Source organism: Felis catus, chromosome A2 (assembly GCF_018350175.1).
Source record: "Felis catus isolate Fca126 chromosome A2, F.catus_Fca126_mat1.0, whole genome shotgun sequence".
NCBI lineage: Eukaryota > Metazoa > Chordata > Mammalia > Carnivora > Felidae > Felis > Felis catus.
This window is the reverse complement of record NC_058369.1, coordinates 161849559-161873567: the sequence shown is the minus strand read 5'-3', so window position 1 is coordinate 161873567 and position 24009 is coordinate 161849559. Positions and strand designations below refer to the sequence as shown.

The following is a 24009-nucleotide window of genomic DNA, read 5'->3' as shown; positions in this document are numbered from 1 at the left end:
TTTTATTTGCTCATACACACACACAAAAACTGAGAAGCCCACGAACAAAGAGCAGACTCAAGAGCCACTTTCCCTTCTTTTCCCATTAACAGAACTGGCTCAGTCCCCTCTGCTGCTTCGACCTCAACCCTCCTCTTATCGGGCTGGTTTTACGAACTGCCCTTCTCCCTGGAGCTCCTCTAAGGACACGTGTTCTTCCTGCAAAGCTCCGCTGAGGGACCCGGAGCCCCGCCCCGCCCCACATTCCCAGGTTCCACCCCGCCCAGCGCGCCGACGGCCAATCGCGCCCCAATGCGCAGCCCGGCCCCGCCCCCCTGGCCCCGGCCCGCCGCCTTTGTTCTCCCTCACTCCCTCTCTCAGCCTGTGCGCTCCCGGCAAACCGAGTGGCAGCCGCTGATTGGTGGCTCCAGCGCAGCCAATCAGAAGGGGGCACCTCACGTTAGGGCTCGGAGCTTTAAACGCGCGAGCCGCGGGGCGCGCGGAGGAAGACGGGGAGGAGGGCCGGCGAGGAGGGCGGCGCCGCGGTGCATCGACGCGCAGCGAGGCGCACGCGGCCCGTGCCTCCAGTCCGCTTGGGATTGGCCGGGCGGTGGGTTCCCCGCCCCCAACCGAGCGCCGGCGAGGACTTCCTGGGGGGGGGTTTCTCGCTTTCCCTCCGGTTTCGCTCGCGAGGCGAGGGCCCGAGGTCCGGGAGTGCCCAGGGGCCGAAGGCGTGGGGAGGCCGCGCTGCGCACTGCCACGATGAGGCCCCGGAAAGCCTGCCTGCTGGTGCTGCTCCTGGCGCTGGCGCAGCTGCTGGCGGTGGCGAGCGCCGGGGGGCCGGACGAAGGTGAGCGGCCAGCGGTGGGCCGCGCCTGATGGGCCGCAGGGGCCCACGGGTGAGATCCGGGGTGGGTGCGACCCTGGACCGGTGGGTTCCGTGCGGAGCCCCTCCGCTACTGGCGGCAACTTGCTGGAGTTTGAGGGCAGTAGCGGTGGGCGGGATCGCTTAGGAGATCCCGGGAGAGGACGGCGGCGGAGGCCTCTTAGCAAGCCCCTGCCTACCAGGTTTGGGACGCGGAGAGGGTGTCAGGTGCCTTTTCTGCAACTGGCTCCTTCACCCAGATTCTAATCAGTTTTTACTCGTGTTCAGATTGACTGCTCGCTCTTGGCAAGGGTGCTGGTTAAAATTTCCAGGCGAGCACGCCCAGGGAGCGGGAAGGCAGAGGGGGCCACTGTTTGCAAAACAGGTCTTGGCGAAGGGGCGAGAGTGGGAGCTCTCCCAGGCAGCGGCGGGCCGCAGGCATCTTACTTTTTAAAAATGCGGTTTGTAGATTTGGGAAGAAATAGCACCTGGGTTTTGGTTTGAGGGAGAAAGGGACGGCTTGGTTTGCATTTGTTAGAAACCAGAGGTTCCATTTCCTCTGCGCCTGTTTATTCAACACCTACTATGTGCCAGTCACCAAGCAGGCTTCTGGGAGTATAGGATGAGCGTGGCCGTGGCCCAGAGCTCCCGCTCTAGTACAAACATTAGCTACTAGCCATCGTTGCCACATTTTTCTTTGAAACCAGCTCGCTGCAAACAAATGGTATGAGAAAACGTCCATAATTAGAAAGCAGTAGTAGTCAAGAAAAGAATACTGTTCCTAGAGAACAGGCATCCCATTCCTGGTCTTCACTTTCTTCCTCTCTAGCCTTTCTCCTGATGACCTTTTTTTTTTTTTTTTTTTTCCCTAGCCAGTTTGTTCCAGTATAAATAACCCCCTTTTCTAATAGTAGTGCGTAGGGGGAAGTGTGTGAACTTTATACCCTTTCAAACAGATTGAGTAACTTCTGTGTGGGTCACTGATTCAAGCCTTCGGCAAAACAGAAAAGGAAGTAAAATTCGGCACTTGGTGGAAAAAGCACCTGCCGAAAGGAACCAGATAACGGTGTATCTTGGGACCTTTATTCAAATCATCTGATGCTTATTTAAATACAGAAACCCAAAATATACCAAAGCAGATTGCAGGGGTGTGCCCTGGAATCTGCATTTTAAACTTCTTCATTGATTTCATATGCACATTAAACTTTGGGAGGCACCTCAAAGTTTGAGGACTAGTGAGGATGGAGAGTAGCTTTTGGAACGCAGCTAAAAAGCAAAATAATTTTGTCTTGATTTTGATCCAGTGACTCTTTTGGGGGCAGTTCTCAAGAGGCCTGAGAGAGTGGCAGACTTGGGTGGACCCCAAGGGTTATTAGGACCAGCAAGTGTATCATTTGGGTGACAGGTCACTAATCCCATGAAGGCCCTGGGAAGCAGCTGCCCCTGGGGTGATCCCAGGAATCTCTGGAGTTGTCATGGTCATGGTGGGTCTTGCAGGGCATGTGCTTTTGAGGTGGGGGCGTGTTGGGGAGGGGCTTCTAGTCCCTACCTTGACCCTCTCCCATCCCTGAGGGAGGGGTTCCCTGCCCCTTCACTTCATTTTTCACTTGTCCTGCGGATTTATTTTGGCGCCACATTTCCCTCCACCCTAGATGTTCCCAGTCTTTAGGTTTTGATTTTGTTTTGCCTCTTACATGTTAGATTCAGACAGCACAGTGGTGTCTGGGATCCAGAAGACAATCCTCCCCCTCCCCCATCCCGAGAATACGGCTACCAAATAGAACTTAAGCTCCGGTGGTATAAGCCTTAGGTTGTGGGACTTTCTGTGTCTCAGATTAGAAATCAATGGTACTTTTCACATCTTTACATCCAGCTAAAAATAGTGAAGGAAAATACTTTGATGCAGGTGGTTGTCTTTTTTATCTGGGATTGGTTTAGATTTAAAAGTGAAGTGGAAATTCACTTGGGTGCCGTGCTAAAGAACTGCTCAGCCCCTCTCTCTTCATTCCTGAGAAGTAATTACCACCTGATTCCGCCTAAAACTTTCGGCATATTGCAAAGAAAATCTGCTGTGACAGTATACCAGAGCAGTTGAGTGGTCAGGATTCTCCATCCACTGAGTAGTTTTGTGATCCTTGGGCACGTGACTAATACTCTGTGTGCCTTCGTTTCTTTATTTGTAAAGTGCATGTAATGTTTCCCTCCAGGGGTGAGAGAATGTGTTTAAAAAGCTCAGCACAGTGCTTGGCACCTAATAAATATCACCTCTAATGATCTGTCTGATAACAAATTTCTTTTTTTCCTTGTTTAATGCAAACTTCATGGTTTTTACCTGATGGTAGTTTATCCACCTGTTCTAGGCACTTCTCTGGTGGGGATTGAAGAGCGAGCAGCTGAGGAGGTAGAATGAGGACATCTTGAAAGGAGTTGCCTGTGTCCAGGCTGGGCAAGGCTCCGGGGTTGTCATCAGATAAACCTTGGAGCGTGGGCAGGGATGGCAGAGGCCTGGCTGGAGGAGGGGCCCCCACTTCTGGAGTGGTCTTACCACGTAGGCTGAGCATTGTGGAGGTGGTGTGAGGGGCTTCATTGGCCTCATGCTAAAGAGAATGGCATCCATCCAGAAGATTCTGGAAGGCTTTGGATTTTTTTTTTTTTTTTTTTTTTCTGATTTTACTTTTATTTGCCTGTGCTTTGTGCAGAATTTACTCCCGGGCCATAAGTTTTTGTTTCTTCTGTTTCTTCTGGGATATCTTTTTCTTCTGTGCAACTTCCTCTCCTGGTGTAGGAGCAGTCTGCTCTTTTTCCATGGGGCTCATCTCAATGTGGCAGGGAGAGCTCAGGTATGGGTCAGTCTGACCATGAGCCCTGTAAGTTCTTTGCCACATCTTGGGGGCTCTGTTCACCTGGATGTGCTCAATGACCAGACAATCTACATCTAAACCCTTAAGTTCAGCATTAGTCTCTGCCTTTTTAAGCATGTGCAGTAGAAATTCAACACTCTTCTTGGGCCACCGACCCTGTGTCCAGCCCCACTGTTTGGCCTGGGCACACCTACCAACCCCACCATTGTAGTGTGGGAATGGCACACATTGCTTCTGCAAAGTGACATGTTTCAGATGCTTGGTGGCTTTTCGGATATGCATGCCCTTGATGGCCTGGGCAGTTTCCTGTGTATTCTTAAAGTGAACACGAAGATTTGAACCTCTTGATTTGCATGACTTTGTCGGGTTTTCCGGGTCAAGTGAGTAGTGAACCATTTCAGAGATCATCTGAGGCCACTTACACAAAGAGGTGGATGTATTTTCTGTCCTAGAATGTCCCAGTCTTAAAAGTGAAGCCCAGTGAAAAAACGGCCTGCCCATTAAAATATGGGATATTTTTGGGGCGCCTGGGTGGCTCAGTCAGTTAAGCATCCAACTTCAGCTCAGGTCATGATCTCACGGTTCGTGGGTTTGAGCCCCATATAATGCTCTGTGCTGACAGCTCAGAGCCTGGAGCCTGCTTCCGATTTGGTGTCTCCCTCTCTCTCTACCCCTCCTGTCCTCACGCTCTGTGTGTGTGTATGTGTCTCCCTCTCTCTCTCTCAAATATAAATATTAAAAAAAAATTGTTTTAAATGTGGGGTGTTTTCCTTGCAGGAGTGGGTGGGTTCCTAGTACGTAGGAATATAGAGCCATTGCCTGCTCAGATTGTAGTGGGTCCAGTCCTGGGGTTATCTGCAAGCTGGGAAGGGATGGAAAGGTAGGGGCATGACTTAATGCATTTGAGAGTCTTTATGTAGGGAATGCCCTGTTGTTTTGTTTGTTGTCATTTAAACCGAAAAAAAACCTTTTTTTTTTCAAGTATCAAGAAATGAGTTCACTTTTTTTAAGATTTTTTTTTTTTTTAAGTTTATTTATTTTGAGAGAGAGCATGTGAGTGAGCATGAGCAGGGGAGGGGCAGAGAGAGAGAGAGAGAGAGAGAGAGAGAATCCCAAGCAGGCTACACACTGTCAGCGTGGATTCTGCAAGGATTCCAGTTCGGGGCTCGAACTCATGAACAGTGAGATCGTGACCTGAGCCGAAACCAAAAGTCAGATGCTTAATTGACTCAGCTAGCAGGCACCCCAAAATGAGTTCACTCTTAAGGAACTCTGTCCCGTGGTAGCTCAGGGACACCCACTTAATCAAGAGAGCCCTGAAACTCACTAGTTGTGCTCACAGACCCGATCAGGCTGAGCATAGATGAGAAGGCATCTTTGTTTTTTCTTTTTGTAAAATTCACCTTATCCCCATGCTCTGAGCGGATCGCCAAGTGCTTCCTCCTCCCCCGCTGTATTTCCTAGCTTAAAGTGCAGATTAAGTTTCCCGGTGCTTCCTTTCCAGCCGGCCTCCAGTCTTTTCCATTTGCTTGCAAGTTAATCTGATTCTCGAATGTGCAGGGCATTCAGGCAGTGAGCGTGGGTCTGCATGGCCCACAGGCCCTTCCTCACTGCTGTCAGCAGGCTGTCCGGCCCACGCCAGCCTCTGGAGGCAGGGCGTGGGGTGCCTCGTAGCCCCGACTTGGAGCAGAGAACCTGCAGAACATTCCCGCGTCAAGCCCTCAAGTGCGCAGCCGTTACACAGGTCATCGTGGGTAGGACTTTAAAGCGAAGGGTGGGCAGATTGACCTTCTGGAGAGCCAACGGAGCTGCTGTCCCATAGGCCATAACAGGAAAGCTCAGTACTGAGTTCTTGCCTTGCGGGCTTGGGGTGGGCGGTATTTCCAGAAGAACCTGGGGGAGCCCTCGCCAGCCGGTTTTAAACTCAGGTTCCCAAGAGCCTTAGGTTCTCAGATTGACAGAAGACCTGGGTGTATGGTGTTGCCTGCCAGTGACCAGGGGAGGGGATTCGGTTTAGGCCGCCAGCCTAAGAGGTGGACACGGGGCCCGAGCCCACTTTGTCTTCCCCCAGGTCCCGCCTTCCTCCACATCCAGGAAGCCTGGTGACAGTGCTGGGAGCCCGGGGCCTCTGCAGGCCCATCCTCTGCAGCTCCTGCTGTGGAGGAGGGAGACCAGGGAAAGAGCACACGTCAGACGGCGATGGCCCTGGGGGCAGGGTTGGGGGGCACCAGTCCCAGGAAAGGAGAGTCTGCTCGGTTCGTACTTGTCAAATCGGTGGCTTTTCTTTTGGGATTTTAGAGGCCATTCTTCCTCCCCCCACAAAGGAGGAAATCTTACACCGTAAGCTGGAGAGAGACGTGGAAGCCAGGAAAAAGCAGCAGGATGCGTGAAGGGACGCGGTTGAGGATTGAGGGTTTTTTATAATTAGTTTGCCGATTGGTAGATTTTCACAGAAACGGGCAAAGCTGCCAGGCCACCCGGACCCATCCCCTGGCTCGTCCCGGCAGCCGCGGAGCCAGCCCTGGACTAGTCAGGGGCAGGGCTGAGCCGGGGCGAGTCCCGGAGGTTCCAGAATCCCGAGGCTAAGTTCACCCTCAGTCCCAAACACAGAACCACCGGGGCTGCTCTGTCTCCCAGGGAGCCCCTCCGGAAGGAAGAACGGGCCCCTGGCCATGACCTGGCTCCGGGGTTGCTGCCATTCTGGTACTTGCTGCACCTCTGTCTGCCGATGCGACAGCAGCTGGGGATCCTGGTTAACAACAGCTCATGGTGCCCCGTACGTGTAGTTTGGTGGAAGATTCCTGTATCCCTGGGTAGTGAGCTAAACTCCCAGATTCTCATGTTCTGGGAAGAGAGCTTTGCTTCTGGGCAAGGCATCCCATGAAGGTGTGGTTTGTTGTGTATTTTTGACGCGTGTTGACCCTGTAAATCTTCACAATTCTTCATGGGAGAGCTCCCACCCTGGAGATCACTGGGGTTAGTTAGAGAACTGGAATTGGTCAGTAGTCCATCCTCCAGAGCGAAAAGCGTGGTGCTGTCTGGGGGGCCCGGCACCTGTTTGTCACGGGAGATTGAGTGAGGCCCTACTTGTGGGAAGCGTAGTCAGTGAGGAAGAAGATGTCGTTGAAAGTTGGCCTTGCCCTGGAGCACAAACATGGGGTAACCAGAGAATGAGGTGCCCTAAAAAGTAAAGCGTGGGATGTGGATAAAGGAGCTTTGCTACAGGGGCGAGGCCTGGAAAGCCCGCAGAGGGAAAGCCCGCAGAGGGGTGGTGCTGAGGAGCGGATCAGATCCCAGTGTAGGGGGAGGCGCTGACGGTGAGGGTTCCCCCAGGCTGGGCAGGGGGCACGTGGAGCTAGGCTGCAGGGCTGCGGGGCTGTGTCTGCACAGGCGACTCGTCCTACCCTCAAGCCCCGCTGGGGCGTTGAGGCTTTCAATTCTAGACCTGTGGTTTTCAAACCCTTTAACCGGGACCTCCCTTGAAGTGAAATCCTAAGTGGCTCCCCAGTGTACAGACTGGGAGCAGAATTCCGTGGAACGCGGTCCATAGCAGTTCAGAATGTGAACGTGTCCTCTGATGGCCACGGCCCGGGCGTGGGCACGTGTAACAAGCTGTGCCGCCGCGGAGACCCGCGTTGGCGACAGACACGTCCCTTGTTACAGGTTCTACCCTGAATTTCTGGGGTGGGGGAGGCCTGATGTCACCACCCCGGCTCGTGGTGGTCCTCAGGGGCCACTCAGGACTCATGCCATACTTTGAGGGCTTGGGATCCTAGGAAAGTTTTTAAGGAGGAGAGTCCCCAGGTTCCCAACATTGTGGGTATTTTCTGCTCAGATTCTTCTAATAAGGAAGATGCCATTGAGGATGAAGAGGAGGAGGAGGACGACGACGACGATGAGGAGGAAGACGACTTGGAAGTGAAGGAAGAAAATGGGGTCCTGATCCTGAACGACGCAAACTTTGATAACTTTGTGGCTGACAAAGACACGGTGCTGCTGGAGTTCTATGCTCCATGGTAAGGACTCTCATCCTCCTCGCTCCGCCAGCCTGGACGAGGGGTTCCTCTGGGCTGTCATGCTTGGTGCCTCACGGGCATCCAGACCCCGGCAGGGTGGGAGTGTCTGGGTGCAGGAACGCCAGGGACCCCGCGTCCAGGGAGCCGGCCCTCGTGGAACGCGGTCCTTAGCAGTTCAGAATGTGAATGTGACCTCTGATAGCCACAGTCAGGGCGTGGGCATGTTTAACAAGCTGTGCCGCCACGGAGACCTGCGTTGGCGACAGACACGTCGCTTGTTAGAGATTCTACCCTGACCTGTGTCAAGGCCACCCCACCTCCCTGCTCCCACCACGTGCTGCCCGAGTGCAAGCCTGGCCCACGGTGGTTTCCGGTGTGGAAGGGCGCACAGTCCCTGGGCCCCACTCGTTCTGTCCTCCCTCCCCCCCCACCCCACACTGTGTGCAGTGTTACAGCTCTGTGTCCCTTCTTCTCCCCTCTCCTGCTGGCCTCTGTTCCTTCTTGTCTTCCTCTTTCCTCTGCCCTTCTTGGTTCACTTTTGAGACAAGATAGTTAAGATATACTCACGTGGTTGGTCCCGCGTTTGATGTTCAAGTGAGAGGTGTTCTGTACAAGGTAACTAAGTAGTCCTTACAACAGGTTCGTGAGGTCATATTATTACTAACAGTAATAATAGATCACCACTTCTCACTTTTTGCTTGTGACTCCAAATAGCTTTTTAAGGAGTTAATTAATTGTTATTATTTTTTTGAAGTGAACGTAACCTCAGGATTTTGTTGTCTTCGTAACATAACAAAAGAAGAAGCTTAGAACTGGGTCACTTGGCCCTTTCTCTTCTTATCTCCTCCCAGTTCAAAATGCTTGCGTCTCTTAATAGCTGACATTCTCTTACATCTGCGGTTGGGCTCAACACATTCAGGCCTCAGCTCAATCCTGTTTGTAGTTTTAGCCTTTTTTCTGGAAAATCAGCTGTGTGTGCCCACCATAGCCACTCTGCTTCCCGTCATAATGTCGCTTTCCCTGGGTGTAAGGAGAATCTTTGTCTTCTTGTACCGTGTCACTTTGTGGGGTTGGCGCTTGCCACACGTCTTGCGGAAAGTCCGGCGGGTTTTAGGAACGTTCACCATGGCTGCAAGAATGCTAAGGGCACAGAAAGCTAATTTATTTTTTTAAAGGCCCTGTGTCCAACATGGGGCTTGAACTCCTAACCTCAAGATCAAGAGTCACACGCTCCACTGACTGAGCCAGCCAGGTGCCCTCCAGACAGCTTTCTATGTGGATTATGGCAATCAGTATGTACCATATTGAACATTAAAACAGAGACATTTCAATACTAATTCATCTTAATGATAACCCTTACGTGTTAACATCACTATGCGGACGTTGTGATCTGTCATGTAGCCTCTGGAAAACTCCACCGTGTGCTCTGAGGGAATGCACGAAGACAACCAGAAGGGTCTTTGGTAAAGAGTTTTGTTTTTTTTTTTTTTAATGTTTTTATGTATTTTTGAGACAGAGAGAGACAGAGCATGAACAGGGGAGGGGCAGAGAGAGAGGGAGACACAGAAGCAGAAGCAGGCTCCAGGCTCCGAGCTGTCAGCACAGAGCCCGACGTGGGGCTCGAACTCACGGACCGTGAGATCATGACCTGAGCTGAAGTCGGACGCTTAACCGACTGAGCCACCCAGGCGCCCCTGGTAAAGAGTTTTTAACCTCATAGACCCCTCACAAGGGGTCCCTTGATGGACTTTGAGAAGCTTACAGGTGAAAGCACTGGGGTTTGGAGGTGTTGGGAGTGTGTGTCCAGCCCGGAGCAGGAACTCTGGCCTACGTCTGTCTGACTCCAGCCGCCGTGGCTTCCTCCTTGTGTTACCTTGTGTCTGTCTCTCTTGACTGTGATCATTCTGGTCCCGGCGCCCCGGCGTTTGTGTGCATTACTGGGTATAAGTCTCCGTGGGTACAGCTAACCTGCTTCTCTTTCCCTAAATCTCTTTCTCAGGTGTGGACATTGCAAGCAGTTTGCTCCAGAATATGAAAAAATCGCCAATGCCTTGAAGGAGAACGACCCTCCCATTCCTGTGGCCAAGATTGACGCGACCTCGGAGTCGACGCTGGCCAGCAGGTTTGGCGTGAGCGGCTACCCCACCATCAAGGTCCTTAAGAAGGGGCAGGCTGTGGACTACGAGGGCTCCCGGACCCAGGAAGGTGAGTGGAGCCTGAGCTGCAGGGGGAGGTGAGGCCGGAACTGTCTTCCCACAGGAAAGCTGAGAGAGGGGGAGTTTGGGTAATAGAGAGGAAGACCAGTTGTGTGGGCTGGGAGTGGTCCCTGCTGGAATGTTCCAGGTAACTGAGATCAAAATAAACTTGTCCCAGGGTGGCAGGGGTCTCTTCCCGTTTCAGACCATGAAACTCCAGACCTGGAGGCCGTGTGTCACTTGCTGCCCGAGGCCAGGTTCTCGGTGGTGCTGTAGAGCTTCCGTCAGACTCAGCTGGTCGGCTCCCGCAGCCCGTGCTGAGCCCCATCCCCAGCCTTCCAGTTCACTGTGCTTCAGGTCAGGCGCGATGATGTGCGTTCCTTATAGGCTCCCCGGGCTTACTGAGGCTGTGGGTCCAGAACCCCATATTAGGAACTACAGGCACTGGGAGCCAGGTCGTTCTTCCAAAACCAAACCCGAGGGATCCCTGCCTGACTGACATTAGGCACAAGCTAAATTCTTTTTTTAATGAATGAACAAATCAAGTTGTGGTATCTTCACCGTATCTTTTTTTTTTTTTTTTTTAATGGTTGTTTATTTCTGAGAGAGAGAGTCAGAGCGTGAGCAGGGGAGAGGGGCAGATAGAGGGGGAGACACAGAATCCAAAGCAGGCTCCAGGCTCCAGGCTCGAAGCTATCAGCACAGAACCTGATGCAGGGCTCGAACTCACAAACTGCAAGATCATGACCTGAGCGGAAGTTGGAGAACCAACCAACTGAGCCACCCAGGTGCCCCTCTTCACCATATCTCTTAATCACTAGAAAAAAAAATTATGTTACGTTTTCCTTTCCTGGTGCGGTATGGCACTGACTAAGGTTTGGGTCTTACAGTCGTGACATAGCACTGGTCCCGGACAAGTGTCTTCTCCTTGCCAGGCCTCAAGTTCCTCGTCCGAGGAAGGGGAGGTCACTTGGGTCTGATCTGAATTCTCTTTGAGCTGGTGTGAGGGTCAGTCCTGTGATCCTCTAAGCACTGGAGCCCATCGTAGGTGCACGAAGAAGACCTCACATCCATCAGTACTTACTTTCACGTTGTATCTGTCTGAGAACTTACCAGAAATACGTTTGCGTGGTTCAGAATTCAAGGAGGTAGATCAGGGATAGTCTTTCCACCCTGAGCCTGGCTATCTGGCTCCCTTCCAGGAAGGTGGCTAGTGTAACACGTTTCTCCTGTGTCCTTCAGAGCTACTGTGTACCTGTAAGAACGTGTGTGTGTGTGTGTGATTTTCACACACTTGTCAGCATATCATGTGCACATTCATGTCTTATCTAACAAATAACATCTTACCCATGTCAGCACATAGAGGAACTTCATGGAAGGACAGGCTGAAAGCCGTGTACTTCTCGTTTAAAAGTAAACAGGCTTGGGGCGCTTGGGTGGCTCAGTTGGTTAAGCGTCTGACTCTTGGTTTCAGCTCAGGTCGTGATCTCCTGGTTCGTGAGTTTGAGCCCCGAGTTGGGCTCTGCTGACAGCGTGGGGCCTGCTTGGGATTTCTCTCCCTCCCTCTCCTCTCCGCCCCGCCCCATGCGCACGCCCACACGTTTACTCTCTCAAAATAGATAAAGTAAAAACTTAAACAGGCTTATATATGTGGACATCTGGTCCCAACATTTGACCCCTAGCGGTGTGGCCAGTTTGGAATCTTGAGAGCAGTGTGGCCTCCAAGTGCGTTGTAGTACATGGGCCTCCCCGACAATGGTGGCGCGGGGGTTCACGCCGTGGACATGCCGTGCGTCTGCTGCTGCGCTTACTTCCGTCTGAAGGCTCCTGCTTTGCGGGAGTGGCTCTCAGATCCGGCGCCTTGGTGAGTGCAGAGCAAAAGAAAAAAAGAAGAATGTAAAGTGTGCCTGCACTGCTCCTAAGAGCCACTTGGAAGGTGCCTCGTGAGAGTCTGTTCTGTGTCCCACTCACGTCGCTGACTCCATCTCTGGGGAGCAGGGCCACGACTGGGCCTGTCTGTAACGCCTTCCGAGGTGACGCCGACGCGGCCCAGGCAGCAGGGGAGGGGCTGCTCCTCCTCCTTTTCCTTGATTTTTGCGGACGTGTCGGGACGCGTGCCGGATGTAACATGATGAATGAAACGCGCGTGGCTTTGTACCTGAGAAGGGGACGCCCTCGAGGCTACTCCGAGGCACGTGTGGTCAGACATTGGGAGACCCCCTCTGTTGGCCTGCGGTGAGCACCACAGTGGGGCAAGAACAGGGTCTCACTCGCCAGTTGGCGTTGGGCTGTCGGAGAAGTCACCAGGGGATGGAAAAAGGGCAGGAAGGGGTTTGGTGGAAACCGTGGACCTTCGACCCTGAACTGTGGCCTCAAACTGCGGAGCGGCGCTGGCGAGAGCTGCCTGTGGATTTGGGGAAATCAGACGTTTCTCGTTCTCCTCGAGGCCCTGCCACTTGTCTGTCGGCGCCTCCCCGCCTGCCTCTGCGGTGAGGTCTGCCCGTGCTCAGTCTTGTGTGGTTTCTTTCAGAAATTGTGGCCAAGGTCAAAGAGATCTCCCAGCCCAACTGGACGCCCCCACCAGAAGTCACGCTTGTGCTGACCAAGGATAACTTCGATGAAGTGGTGAACGATGCAGACATCATTCTGGTGGAGTTCTATGCCCCCTGGTAAGATGCCGTCTGTCCCATGTTACTCGGGTACGATGAGAGTGGAGCCCGTGTGTGGGGCCACGAGGTGGTCCACGTTTCCTCATGCGCCAGTGCTGCGCCTGCTGGGTCCCATCTGTCATCACGCGCCTGCCCTGCCCAGCGATGTGCCGAGCGTGTGTCCCTGAGGAAACATGCATGAAGGCGCTGGGACGGCCGTGGCTCTGGGGGGCAGTGTGAGGGGACATGGCTGTAGCAGGTGTGGAAATGCTGTTCACAGAAGGTCCAGCTGTGATGAGGAGGACCGAGCGGAGCTGCCACCGCAGTGGGTAGGGTGGTGGCAGCTGGTGGCGTCGGGCCGCCTCTTCCCGCCTTGCTGCCTCCTGAGGGGTTCGAACCATGGTTTTATCTGTCTTCGTCTCCACTCGTGGCTGTTTGTTCTGGAACAGATCTTCGAAGGTGACCCTCAGCCTCGCTTCATGCTGCAGATGTCTGCAGTCGGAGCCTCCAGGGTCCCGCGGCCCTCCTGCCTTCTGCCTTCTCCACTTGCCCTGCCTCCTCTCCTCTCGTCCATCACAACCCTGGCCTCTCGATGCCACTGGGCTCCCTGCCCAACCCCCCGGCCTCAGGGCTTCAGCTTTTGTAGGAGAGAAACAGCAGAACCTGGCCGGGGGCGCCTGAGGAGCTCTTGTCTGGGGGCTGTGGCCCGAGCACGTGGGTTGGGATCGAAGCCCGCTCCCTGTCCGAGAACTGGAATCCCCAGCTCTGCGGAGGAAGTGGGCCCGTTCCTTAGAGTTGAGGAGGGGTGTGGCCTGCGTGACCCCAGCATACGCAGGTGACGTGGCCAGTTCTGGCCCCCAGATTGTAGGCGATGACAGACCTCATGAGGAGAGCAGAAAGGATCAGAATGCGGGGGCAGGGATCATTCAGGGGAGGGGACCCGGACGTGGGAAAGAAGATGCCAGAAAGAAAGGCAGTCGGAGAGTGGCTGGTGGAGGTGCTGTATGTGGTTCTTGTGCTTCCTGAGGAGAGCACGGAGGTGTGGGCAGCCGGAGAAGACAGAGCAAAGCAAAGTGGACTGTCCTCAAGGAAGGTGTGAGCGTCGAGGCCAGGGGTCCAGGAGGATGGTCAGCCTTCGCAGTTCACCTTGGCGCATTCATCACGGGGCAGCTAGCAGTTCTGATTCTGGAGCAGGCTGGCTTTGTCAGGGTGTGCGGTGTAGACCAGAGTCAGGAATGTGACCGTGGGGCAGGCGACAGTGACCCCAGGCTCTGGATTCTGCAGCAGAAGTCACTGCACTTGGTCTCACGGGGTGTGCACGTGCGGAGAGAAGACGGGGTGGTGGGAGGAGGAAGGAAGGCCTGGGGCACGTGGAGGGCAGGGCGGCCGTGGCCCCTCTTGTGAGGTTTTCGGCACAAAGGGGACCCGGGAGGTGGTGCTGGTGCTGGAGGAGAGACGGCTGTGAGGTTACGTCTCACGACGGGTTACGGATCCTAAGTTCTAGTTGCCGGGGGGCTGAGCTCAGCTGCCCATTGACGTCACCGGCTCAGTAAATGCTCAGAGAACAGGTTCACCTGGTTTCTGACCCCACGGAGAACAGTTCCCCTTGTAGCTGCAGACAGTTCACTTGCTGTAGGGTGCAGCCCCGAGGCGTCCCGGGGACCCTGACAAGGCAGTGCTTTGTTCAGCTCACTACGCGGAGCCCGTGACTTGCGAGGTCCTTGCCCCCGTGTGAGCCGTCGGTTCTTGGTACGGAGTCCTCAGGCCCACCCTCTGCTGCCCTGCTGGGCGGCGTCGGCGAGAGTTGGATACTGTTCGTCCTTGTGCTTTTGTTATGTGGTTATTTCGGTCTGTCCTCCCCTCACCCACCTTTGACCAACTCACGTCCGCTTCCTACCTGTCTCTCTTGTCCCAGATCAACTGTCACCTCCTGTATGGAGCCATCCCTGACCTGTGTCCTTTCCTGTCCCGACTGCAATGGAGAAAAATCGTTGTTTTTCTTTGCCTTTCCCATGTCTTACCCGCCCCCCCCCCCCACTCCCTCCTGTTTGTGTGTGTGTGTTGTGTGCACCCTGTGTGAGTGGCACCTGTGATGTCACGCTGGCCTCCGGAGTGGCCCGGCTCCACACCCTCCCCGAGGAGACGTTCAGAGGTTTGCAGGGTCTAACGGAGCTGCTCGAGGGCCAGGCCTCTGTGTCTCGCTTGGATGGGAGGCTGTGTTCGTGCTGAAACAGGCTCCTGACAACGGCCGCTTCTTACAGGTGTGGACACTGCAAGAAACTGGCCCCCGAGTATGAGAAGGCGGCCAAGGAGCTGAGCCAGCGTTCCCCCCCGATCCCCCTGGCCAAGGTCGACGCCACTGCCGAAACAGACCTGGCCAAGAGGTTCGACGTCTCTAGCTATCCCACCCTGAAAATCTTCCGCAAGGGAAAACCCTTTGATTACAACGGCCCACGGGAAAAATACGGTAGGCTTGCCTCCTGGTGTTCCCTCAGCGGGGAGGGGGGCGTCCTGGGGGACGTAGGGGGGCGAGGAGAGCGGTGGGTGGAGCGCCTCGGAGCCCCTCGCCCCTCCTCAGGCGTGTGCTCGGCTCCCAGGGATCGTGGACTACATGATCGAGCAGTCGGGGCCGCCCTCCAAGGCGATCGTGGCTCTGAAGCAGGTGCAGGAGTTCCTGAAGGACGGGGACGATGTCATCATCATCGGGGTCTTTACAGCGGAGAGTGACCCGGCCTACCAGCAGTACCAGGAAGCCGGTAAGTAGTGGCGCTCTGGGCTGGATGAAGCGAACGTGCCCAGGCCGTCTGAGGTTGTCGGGGAGTCTGCTGCTCTTGTGTGAAGCTCCTGGGGCGTCACTTGAGGGGCTAGCTTGATGAAGGATTGCAATAGCATCTGTGGGAATAGACTTGCCTTTCTGGGGTTGGGGTTAGAGGTCAGTCCCTGTTGCCTTGAATACACATGGGTGATAGGATCGTGTATTGAGTGTGCCGTCTCCCTGGGCTCTGAGGAGGAGTAGGGCCACGGTCACGTTCATCCACGTTCGTTGTCTCCCTGTCTCTCCAGGCACCCCTTCCCAGTCCCTCTGCAAGGGCAGGGTCTTGACCAGAAAGTGAGGGTTTCTGACTCCGGCCTGGGTTCGAATCCTGGCTCTGCCATTATTAGCATAAGGACCACAGGTGGCGACTTGGTGTTTTCTACATCAGAGGTTGTTACGTTAATTGAGCTGATGTGGACAAAGCACCTAGCAAACGTGCCTGGTAATGCTAAGGTCCAGTGTTAGCATTGAGAGGTGAACAGCGGTCAGAGGTGGCGCTCTGTGGGGCACGTCGCACTCGCCCTATCCTGAGACCCACTGTCAGGCTCCTGCCTGGTGGCAGGCGTACTTGCCCTCCTGGATGACTCTGGGTGAGGAGTGGAAGATGTTTTCTTTCAGCAGCCCTGAGGATGCCCTCCGGCCTTGTTGCGTCCTTTCCGATGCCCTACCCCCACTCACTCCAAACACGGCTTGGTTTTCTGCTTTAGAGTAGCGGCTGCAACTTTTCAATGCACCGGTTGCCACTTAGCGCTAATTTCTGTGCTGCACGAGAACGATCGTGTGTCCATCAAGTGCAGATGCACGTGGTAAAACCGACAGTAGAGGGAAATCCCATTCCGTGTCCCAACGCGGGAGCCAAGGTGCTTCATCAGTCTTAACTGATGAAGTAACCGTGTCACCTGCTGGGAACTAGCCAGGAAGAAACATGCCGAGGGAAGCCCCAGCCTACCCAGGGGTTACAGGGTAGACTTCCGTGTTTCTGTCGAGTAGGGGCTGAGGCCTGGGGAGGCCTAAAGTCACATAATGAGCAGGTCTCAGAATTAGGATTTGCATCTAAGTCTGGCTGATTTTGAAAGCCGTCCCCCACCTCCCCCAGAACGTATGTTTCCTATAACCAGTCGCCCTCCAAGATGGGGGGACCCATTGGCGGTCTTACCCAGTGCTTGGACCACAGACTCCGCTCAGGATGGGTCTGGATGCCTCAGGGAGGACAGCGTGGAGAAGTGACATGCGTTCCCCCCTGGGGGATTCAGGGCACGGATGGAGAAACCGGCCTGCGGGCCAGATCCGGCCCCTGCCTGGTCTCCTTAGTCTTTCAGGGCCGCGGCCACGCTTTATTACATGCTGTCTAACTGCTCTCACACTGGAATGCAAAGTTGAGTGCTTGGGAGAGTATGGCCTACAGAGCCAAAGATCTTGTCTGGTCCTTTCCGGAAGGTTTGCCAACCCCCGTTCTAGAGTATTCTCAGGCTGGGGGGTTTCATCTTGAGAGTCTGACAAGATCTAAGTGAAAGTGTGTATAGCAAAAGGCCTGCAGCCTGCAAACGGGCCAGCCACCAGTCCGAGGGGGAGAGGCCAGCCCACTCGCAGGGGCTGCGTGTGAAAAGCCGCCTTGTGGCTATAACAGAGTGTGACGCGCCCCTGTTCACACGGACTGTCTGGGGGTTTAATGTGTTTCTCAGCATTGGAGACAGTAGCTCCTGACCAGTTAGCTCTGAGCTGTTCCGTGAACGGTTATCTTTTTTTTTTTAAGCCAATTCTGATAAAGAGGCTCTAAGGCAATACACCTGTACCAAGTTTTAAAATCCAAACTTCAAGTGTTCATACTCTAGGTATCGTCCACACAGAATTCACAGTGGGAATCATGGTCTTTGCAGGGCAACATCTTTAAGAGTCCTGCGTTAAGCCTAGATCTGTCAGGCAGTTTAATAAACTGTGTATTTACCATTCTGTTACTTCCTCAGCCAACAACCTAAGAGAAGATTACAAATTCCACCACACTTTCAGCACTGAAATAGCAAAGTTCTTGAAAGTCTCCTCTGGGAAGTTGGTTGTAATGCAGCCTGAGAAATTCCAGTCCAAATTCGAGCCCAGAAGCTACGTGATGGAGATCCAGGTGCGTGAGGGCTCAGCGGCCACCGCAGCCCCAGGCTGCCTTTTTTTTTTTTTTTTAATATTTATTTAAATTCCAGTTAGCCTACAACATAATATTAGTTTCAGGCGTGTGGAACTGTTCACTGTGTCGTACACCCAGGCTTCTGATCGGCCTCAGGCTGCTGGTTGAGCCAACGCTGGGGTTCTGAGCCTGGAGCCTTTCCAGGCCCCCGTTTCCCGACCCCCATGGTAAAGGTGCAGCTTCCTGGGAGGCTGAAGACGTGAGCGCAGGCAGCAGGGTGGTCGGTGGTTTATTGGGGGGCCTGGGGGCCTCACACCCCTGCCAGCATTGCTCCCTCTCTTCATGCTCCTGCAGCCCAGCGCCAGCTTCCCTGGGCGCCCGGCCACTGCGGGCCTGGCCTGCACATCCAGCGTTGCTCTGGGCCAGGACGTGCTCTGTCTCTGACCTAGGCCCCCTTAGCCGAAGGGCAGGCGAGGCCCTGAGGGTACAGAGCGATGCAGGGCTGTCTCCACCGGATGGAGCCGTGGAGTGCGGCACATGGGGTTGGCCTTGCTTTTCTTTCCGCTGGCCTACCCAGCCCCCCTCTTCCGAAACCATGTGACACGCTCCCTTGAGAAGGGCGTGAGGGGTTCCGGGCCCGGGGTGAGCCTGGATCCAGCTCCGTGTCCGGAGTGCTTCACGGGTGCCCGGCGCTTCTGTGAGCGGATCTTCAGATTTGGAAGAACCGTCGACACCAAGGGTCCCAGAGCTCTCCTTGGATAGACTGGGCTGCAGAGCAGTGAGCTATGGCCCAGACTGCCACCGCCGGTTAGGGGCAGGCTGAGGGAAAGCTGCAAGTGCCCCCATTCCCCCGCCAGGGCTCTCCTGGGACCTGGAGGATGTGGTGGCCCAGGCAAGGTGAGCACCGTAGGGAGCAGCCTCGTACCTTCTGATCCATTTTTGTGAACAGGGAGCATGTGGGGCCTTGGAGAGGCCACCTTGAATCTTTCTGATTCCCTGGGTCGTGAACACCATGGCTCCTCCTTGGAGTCTCACTCGTGGCCACATCTGCTCATCTGCTCAGGCTCAGGGCCCCTCGCTTCCCCTGGACATACGGGGGCTGCTCCCTCTCCTGTCCCTTCCGCCTCCTCCTCAGGCGACCCCAGGAATCAGGCACCGTTCCAGGTGGTGTGCATGTTCCCGGGAAAAGGGTCTGCAGCTTTCCATAGACAGCTTGAAGGGGTCCTTAACCCCCAAAAGGTTAAGGGCCACTTGGTCTAGTTTGTTATACACATCTCTGCCTTTTACTCTTTACCTTAAATGGATCGGTGATGGGGCACTTAGGTGGCTCAGTCAGTTAAGTGTCCCGATTCTTGATTTCGGCTCAGGTCATGATCTTGCGGTTCGTGAGTTCGAGCCCCGCATCGGGCTCCGTGCTGACAGTGCGGAGCCTGCTTGGGATTCTCTCTCTCCTTCTCTTTTAGCTCCTCCCCTGCTTGCTTGCTCTCTGGCTCTCAAAACAAATGAATAAACTTTAAAACAAATAAATAGATTGGCATTGCTTACATGCCTCCTTTGTTGCCAGAATCATTTAAGACTGCTTTGTAAAAATGTACACAACAGTGAAATGCGATTTTGTGAAAGGTGGATTTGGAAATCTGGGCAAAGGAAAGACCAAGGCAGGACAGGTACGGTGAAGCCAGGTGTAAAGTCAGCACAAGAAGCATTGCCAGAAGAAAGTAGCTGTTTGCAGGATGTGAGGCCGGCTCTGCCCTTGAGTTCGGGCTCAGGCCTGTGGGTGGCACATGCCCAGCTGTAGAGCACGTGTGCCCTGGGGTCACTCTACTTTACTCTTGAGGTCACCTTCCAGGTGATGTTCAGTCCAGCGGCTGTCCTGACCTGCCATCCTCTTTGCGTGCTTTTCCAGCACTTTCCCCCTGCTCCCTCCCCTCCCCTCCCCTGGGACTTTGTACCCTGCTGGGTTCCTGCTGTTTCCTCCCCTGGAGCGCCTTCCCCCTCCCACCTGGCAATTCCTGCCATCCTTTAGTGCTATACAGGGCCACCTCCCTGACTGTCCCATCCTGACAGGACTGGGGCCCAGAGCGAAGAGTGTGGTGTTCCCCAACCACCTCCCACCTGTGTGACCTGGGTGAACAACTCAGCCTGGCCGTGCCTCACTTTCTTCCTCTGTAATGTGTTTATGAGGCTGGTGTCTGGAGGTTCTGACTCAGAGACTGTCTTACCATGAGTCAGGGGGCCCTGCGCGTCCCTTGGGGCAGTCGCCTGTGTTCTGTGTCCCCAAGCCACTGCCGCTGTGCCCAGCTGGTCACAGGTGCTGCATAAATTGTCAGTCGGGTCCATCTCATCTGGAAAACACTTGGGAAGCCTCGTGAACCAGCTTTAAGAGCCACTGTTGTTGAGTTTGTCCAAGGACAGGTGCCTGGTACCAGACAGCTGAGCCCCGCACGCCCCGCCTCCTGGCCCTGTCTCAGGAGGGGTGGCCTCAGGTGCAGCAGCCTCCAGCCGCGCAGCTCTGTCTGGCTCCGCGTATCCCTGAGATCTTGGCCGGGCTCTGGTGTAACCCGTAGTCATGGGTGTTGTTTCTCAAGGTAGGATTCAAAGCCCAGCATAGCTGCTCAGCAGGTGTGTGCCCCTGGGCCTCCCTCCCTTCATCTCTGTAAAATGCCCCCGGTGGGGCTGTAGTGAAGGTCACATGAGGGGAAGATAGATCGTTCCACTCTGTTCAGCCGTGGGAACAGCCGTTGTCTGGAAGCCCGCCTTCCCGCAGCAGTTTCTTTTTCTTTCTTTAAAAAAATTTTAATAAGTTTTATTTGTTCATTTTGAGAGAGAGAGAGAGAGAGAGAGAGAGAGAGAGAAAGCGTGAGTTGGGGAGGGGCAGAGAGAGAGGGAGAGAATTCCTAGCAGATTCGCACGATCAGCATTGAGCCTGACTCAGGGATCAAACCCACGAACCCTGAGATCATGACCTGAGCTCCCGTCAGATGCTTCACCGGCTGAGCCACCCAGGTGCCCCCTGCAGCTGTTTCTAATTGACACCAATGGCGAGCCCAGACCCAGAGAAAAGGTCACATGGTGTCTGCCGTAGTCTGAGAAGCTCACTTAGGGGTCAGTGGAGGCAAGGGGCCCTGAAAGACACCAGGGTCTTACTGGGTGTGCTCCCCCAGCAACTCCCCTTCAGACGGCTCCTCTCCCATGCCCGTCCCTTCGGAGCTGTTATTCCTTGACAGTGGCAGCGGAAGGTGGGGTGAGATGAGCCCCGCCTCTGTGAAACTGCTCCTCACCTGCCCCCCCCTTTTTTTTTTTTTTTTTGCAGAGCACCACCGAGGGGTCAGCCATCAGGGACCACGTGTTGAAGCACACCTTGCCCCTGGTGGGCCATCGCAAGACCTCCAATGACGCCAAGCGGTACACGCGGCGCCCCCTGGTGGTCGTCTACTACAGCGTGGACTTCAGCTTTGATTACAGAGCTGGTGAGACCCCAGGGCCTGTCCAGCGGAGGGGGGCTCTTGGTGGGGGCTCTTGGCTCTCGCACTTAGGAATCCTACGCCTAAGACCTTGCGGGTTCGCAAGGGTGTATTTTGTATTTGTGGTTCCAAGGCAATTTTCCTTCTTTGCTACATAGAGCTGCCCTTCTTCCTTCCTTTTTTAGCACGAGGGGAGCTTAGTGTGGAGTCCAGAGATCTCTTAGAGATGGGGCGGCAGAGCTGGGACTAGACCAGCCCCTGATCCTCAGGCAGGCAGGGGTTGGTTTATGTCACTGGGCACAGGCCACTTGGGCTCATTGGGCTTTTGAGCAAGGTCCACCTGCTCACAGAGGGGGCTTTTCAGAAATGCTTATTTCTCCAAGTGAGGCTTGAGCCTGGTCAGAGAATCTGAGCCACAGAATCTTAAACTTGATCTCTACGGCTCAGCTCACAGTGCTCCGTCCCATTTCAGCCACTCAGTTTTGGCGGAATAAGGTCCTGGAGGTGGCCAAGGACTTCCCCGAGTACACCTTCGCCGTGGCTGATGAGGATGACTTTGCCACGGAGGTGAAGGACCTGGGGCTCAGCGAGAGCGGCGAGGACGTCAACGCAGCCATCCTGGACGAGGGCGGGCGGAAGTTCGCCATGGAGCCCGACGAGTTTGACTCTGACACCCTCCGTGAGTTCGTCAGAGCTTTCAAAAAAGGTGAGCCTTGGCCTCGAGCTTCCCCATGGAGCCTGGGGGCGGGAGGGGTGGTTACCTGGTGCTCCAACACTGCATCCCCCGACTCCCTTCTGGTGAGCCTGGCCCTGCGTGTGCTCTCCTGTACCTGGGGGGTGGGAGAACAGACACAGACAGGCCCCGTGCTCGCTTGCTTTTTTTTGTAACAAAAGGCTGGTATCTCGGAAATTTCGAGAAGCCCTATTTTAAAAATGTTTAATGTGTAAAGCAGGCTTTTGGACCTAGAAGTAAGTTTTGTACACGTGGAAAACTTGCTCTGAGGCATCAGGGTATCTCTGTTGATCTGGGTGAGCACCTCGGCCCAGTTTTCTGGCGTGGGGCGGAGTCCTCTGCGGACCTTGTTCCGCCCTCTGCCAACGTTCCCTGTGCTGGTGCCTGCAGGCCTTCCCCGCCCCGGCTGCCAGCTCTTCCCGGAGCCCCTTCGTACCAGGTGGCCCCCCTCCTGTGACCTCCTCGCCTGACGGGGCCCAGCGTCCCATCGGGCCTGGGGTGTGACCATCGACAGGCTCTCTGGGCCTTACAGGAACTGGGAGAGTAGAAGGGGTGAGGAGGCTAGAGAGCTAAGGGGCCCGCTAGTGGAAGCGGGCTCCACCTGGCCTGGCACGTTGGATTCGCCCGTCCTGCACTCCGGCTGGCCTCGCCACCTGGTCCTGTGAGGGCCGCCAGAGCCCAGGGCCTTTGCAGCACTCACACGCTCCCCTGCTTGCTTTCCCGGGCAGGAAAACTAAAGCCGGTTGTCAAGTCCCAGCCGGTGCCCAAGAACAACAAGGGACCTGTCAAGGTCGTGGTGGGGAAGACGTTTGACTCCATCGTGATGGACCCCAAGAAGGACGTCCTCATCGAATTCTACGCGCCCTGGTGCGGGCACTGCAAGCAGCTGGAGCCCGAGTATACCGCCCTCGGCAAGAAGTACAAGGGCCACAAGAATCTGGTCATCGCCAAGATGGACGCCACCGCCAACGACATCCCCAACAACCGCTACAAAGTCGAGGGGTTCCCGACCATCTACTTTGCCCCCAGCGGGGACAAAAAGAACCCGATAAAGTTTGAGGATGGAAACCGAAATCTGGAACATTTGAGCAAGTTTGTAGAAGAACACGCCACAAAACTGAGCAGGACCAGGGAGGAGCTTTGAAGGCCTCGAGTGAGGTCTGTGGCGGGCGGGAGGGACCACACACTGTAGCCACCAGCGGCCGGTGGCCAGAGCCCCAGCGAGCCGTGCGGCTGGCGGGTTAGCGCAAGGGCAGTATCTCTTTTTGGTTTTTAATTTTTTTATACTCTGGTGTTTCACCTCATGCTCTGAATACTGAATAGATATGAATGACTCAGTAGATTAGCCCAGATTTTTACAGAGGATACGTCTATTTTTACCATTATTTGGGTTTGATTTTTTTTTTAACCTTCCATTTTCTTTAATATATTTCTTCAAAGCAGATAAGTTGAATCTCTTCTGTGTGAATGTTTTTTTCTTTTAATTTAAAATTTAAGAAAACAGTTTGCCAAATCACAATTTTGTTTTTGGTTTTTTTTTTTTTTTTTTTTTTTTTGCCTTGTATTTTACCCTTGTCTGAGGAATTACTAGTTGAAGATCTGACGGTCCGTGTGCTTTTGTTTTCATTTCTTCCCGTACGGCACCAAGAACTGTCACCGAGCCCCGTGCCGAGATGTCAGCCGCCCCCGTCTCTGCGGGACTGGGCGTCATCGTGCCTTCTTTCATGCCCAGGACTGTGGGGCGAGGAGGTCTCCGGGTCCCCTAGACCCTGGGAGTCAGCTTCCAGGGCTCCGCCTCGGGGTCGGGGGGACGGAGGCCGCCTGCCCACCTGGTTAGGCCGGCCCCACCTCTTGGCGTCAGTACTGCCGGAGGAGAGGTGGCCTAGGGCACGGGTGATGGAAAAGATAGGGTAGGCAGTCATGATGGAATAAAGCAATTACTGAAAATTACCCGTCACCGTGTCAGAGAATGTCCGCTCGTCCTGGAGCCTGGGTTGAGCTGAGGATGGGGAGGGCTGGCCGTCCTGCAGGTGCCTGTTGCCACAGACCCCCCCCCCCCGAGCATTCGGGGAGTGGGGTGTCCTGGCGGAGGTGGGAGGGGGCATCGGCGATCTAGCTCCTGGTTGTGTGGACGGCAGGGGTGGAGGCTGAGGAGACTGTCCCCAGCACTTCAGGGGCCCGGGAGGAGGGCGTGGTGTGGCCCCGACATGGGGGTCTGGGGGATTTGTGCGTGATGGGAGCCTCGTTCCAGCGGTTCCATTTGCCTCCACCTCCCCTCCCCTGACACTCCCCTGCTCCTGACGTGACTAACACAGAA

At 54.9% G+C, this 24009-nt stretch overlaps 2 protein-coding genes and 1 pseudogene across 3 annotated transcripts; 1 reads left to right on the top strand and 2 right to left on the bottom strand.

Annotated features, from left to right (window-relative positions):
• Positions 1–481: 481 nt before the first annotated feature.
• Positions 482–23642, top strand: PDIA4 (protein disulfide isomerase family A member 4). Its single transcript, XM_045052959.1, has 10 exons — positions 482–829; positions 7541–7721; positions 9721–9926; positions 12447–12585; positions 14826–15031; positions 15162–15320; positions 17344–17495; positions 20809–20965; positions 21432–21665; positions 22421–23642. The coding sequence occupies exons 1-10, from the start codon at positions 742–744 to the stop codon at positions 22834–22836; spliced, it is 1938 nt and encodes a 645-aa protein (XP_044908894.1). The 5' UTR covers positions 482–741; the 3' UTR covers positions 22837–23642.
• Positions 3497–5894, bottom strand: LOC109497687 (60S ribosomal protein L17-like). Of its 2 annotated transcripts, none has more exons than XM_045052961.1 (3): positions 5881–5894; positions 4889–4894; positions 3497–4069 (listed from the first exon to the last, which is right to left on the bottom strand). In XM_045052961.1, exon 3 carries the CDS (start codon positions 3985–3987, stop codon positions 3547–3549), a length of 441 nt encoding a protein of 146 aa, XP_044908896.1. In that variant the 5' UTR covers positions 3988–4069; positions 4889–4894; positions 5881–5894; the 3' UTR covers positions 3497–3546. The 2 variants fall into 2 exon arrangements, with proteins under 2 accessions (XP_044908896.1, XP_044908895.1); XM_045052960.1 differs by having other exon boundaries at positions 3497–4078; positions 5881–5890.
• LOC109497688 lies at positions 8528–8848 on the bottom strand (annotated as a pseudogene).
• Positions 23643–24009: the final 367 nt, after the last annotated feature.

Excerpts from the sequence above, each read along its gene's own strand:
- PDIA4 (XM_045052959.1), top strand. The coding sequence starts at position 742 with ATGAGGCCCCGGAAAGCCTGCCTGCTGGTGCTGCTCCTGGCGCTGGCG. Across the intron at positions 7,722-9,720 it reads CTGGAGTTCTATGCTCCATG|GTGTGGACATTGCAAGCAGT; the intron begins GTAAGGACTCTC and ends TCTCTTTCTCAG. Across the intron at positions 20,966-21,431 it reads CAGCTTTGATTACAGAGCTG|CCACTCAGTTTTGGCGGAAT; the intron begins GTGAGACCCCAG and ends GTCCCATTTCAG.
- LOC109497687 (XM_045052961.1), bottom strand. The coding sequence starts at position 3,987 with ATGCATATCCGAAAAGCCACCAAGCATCTGAAACATGTCACTTTGCAG.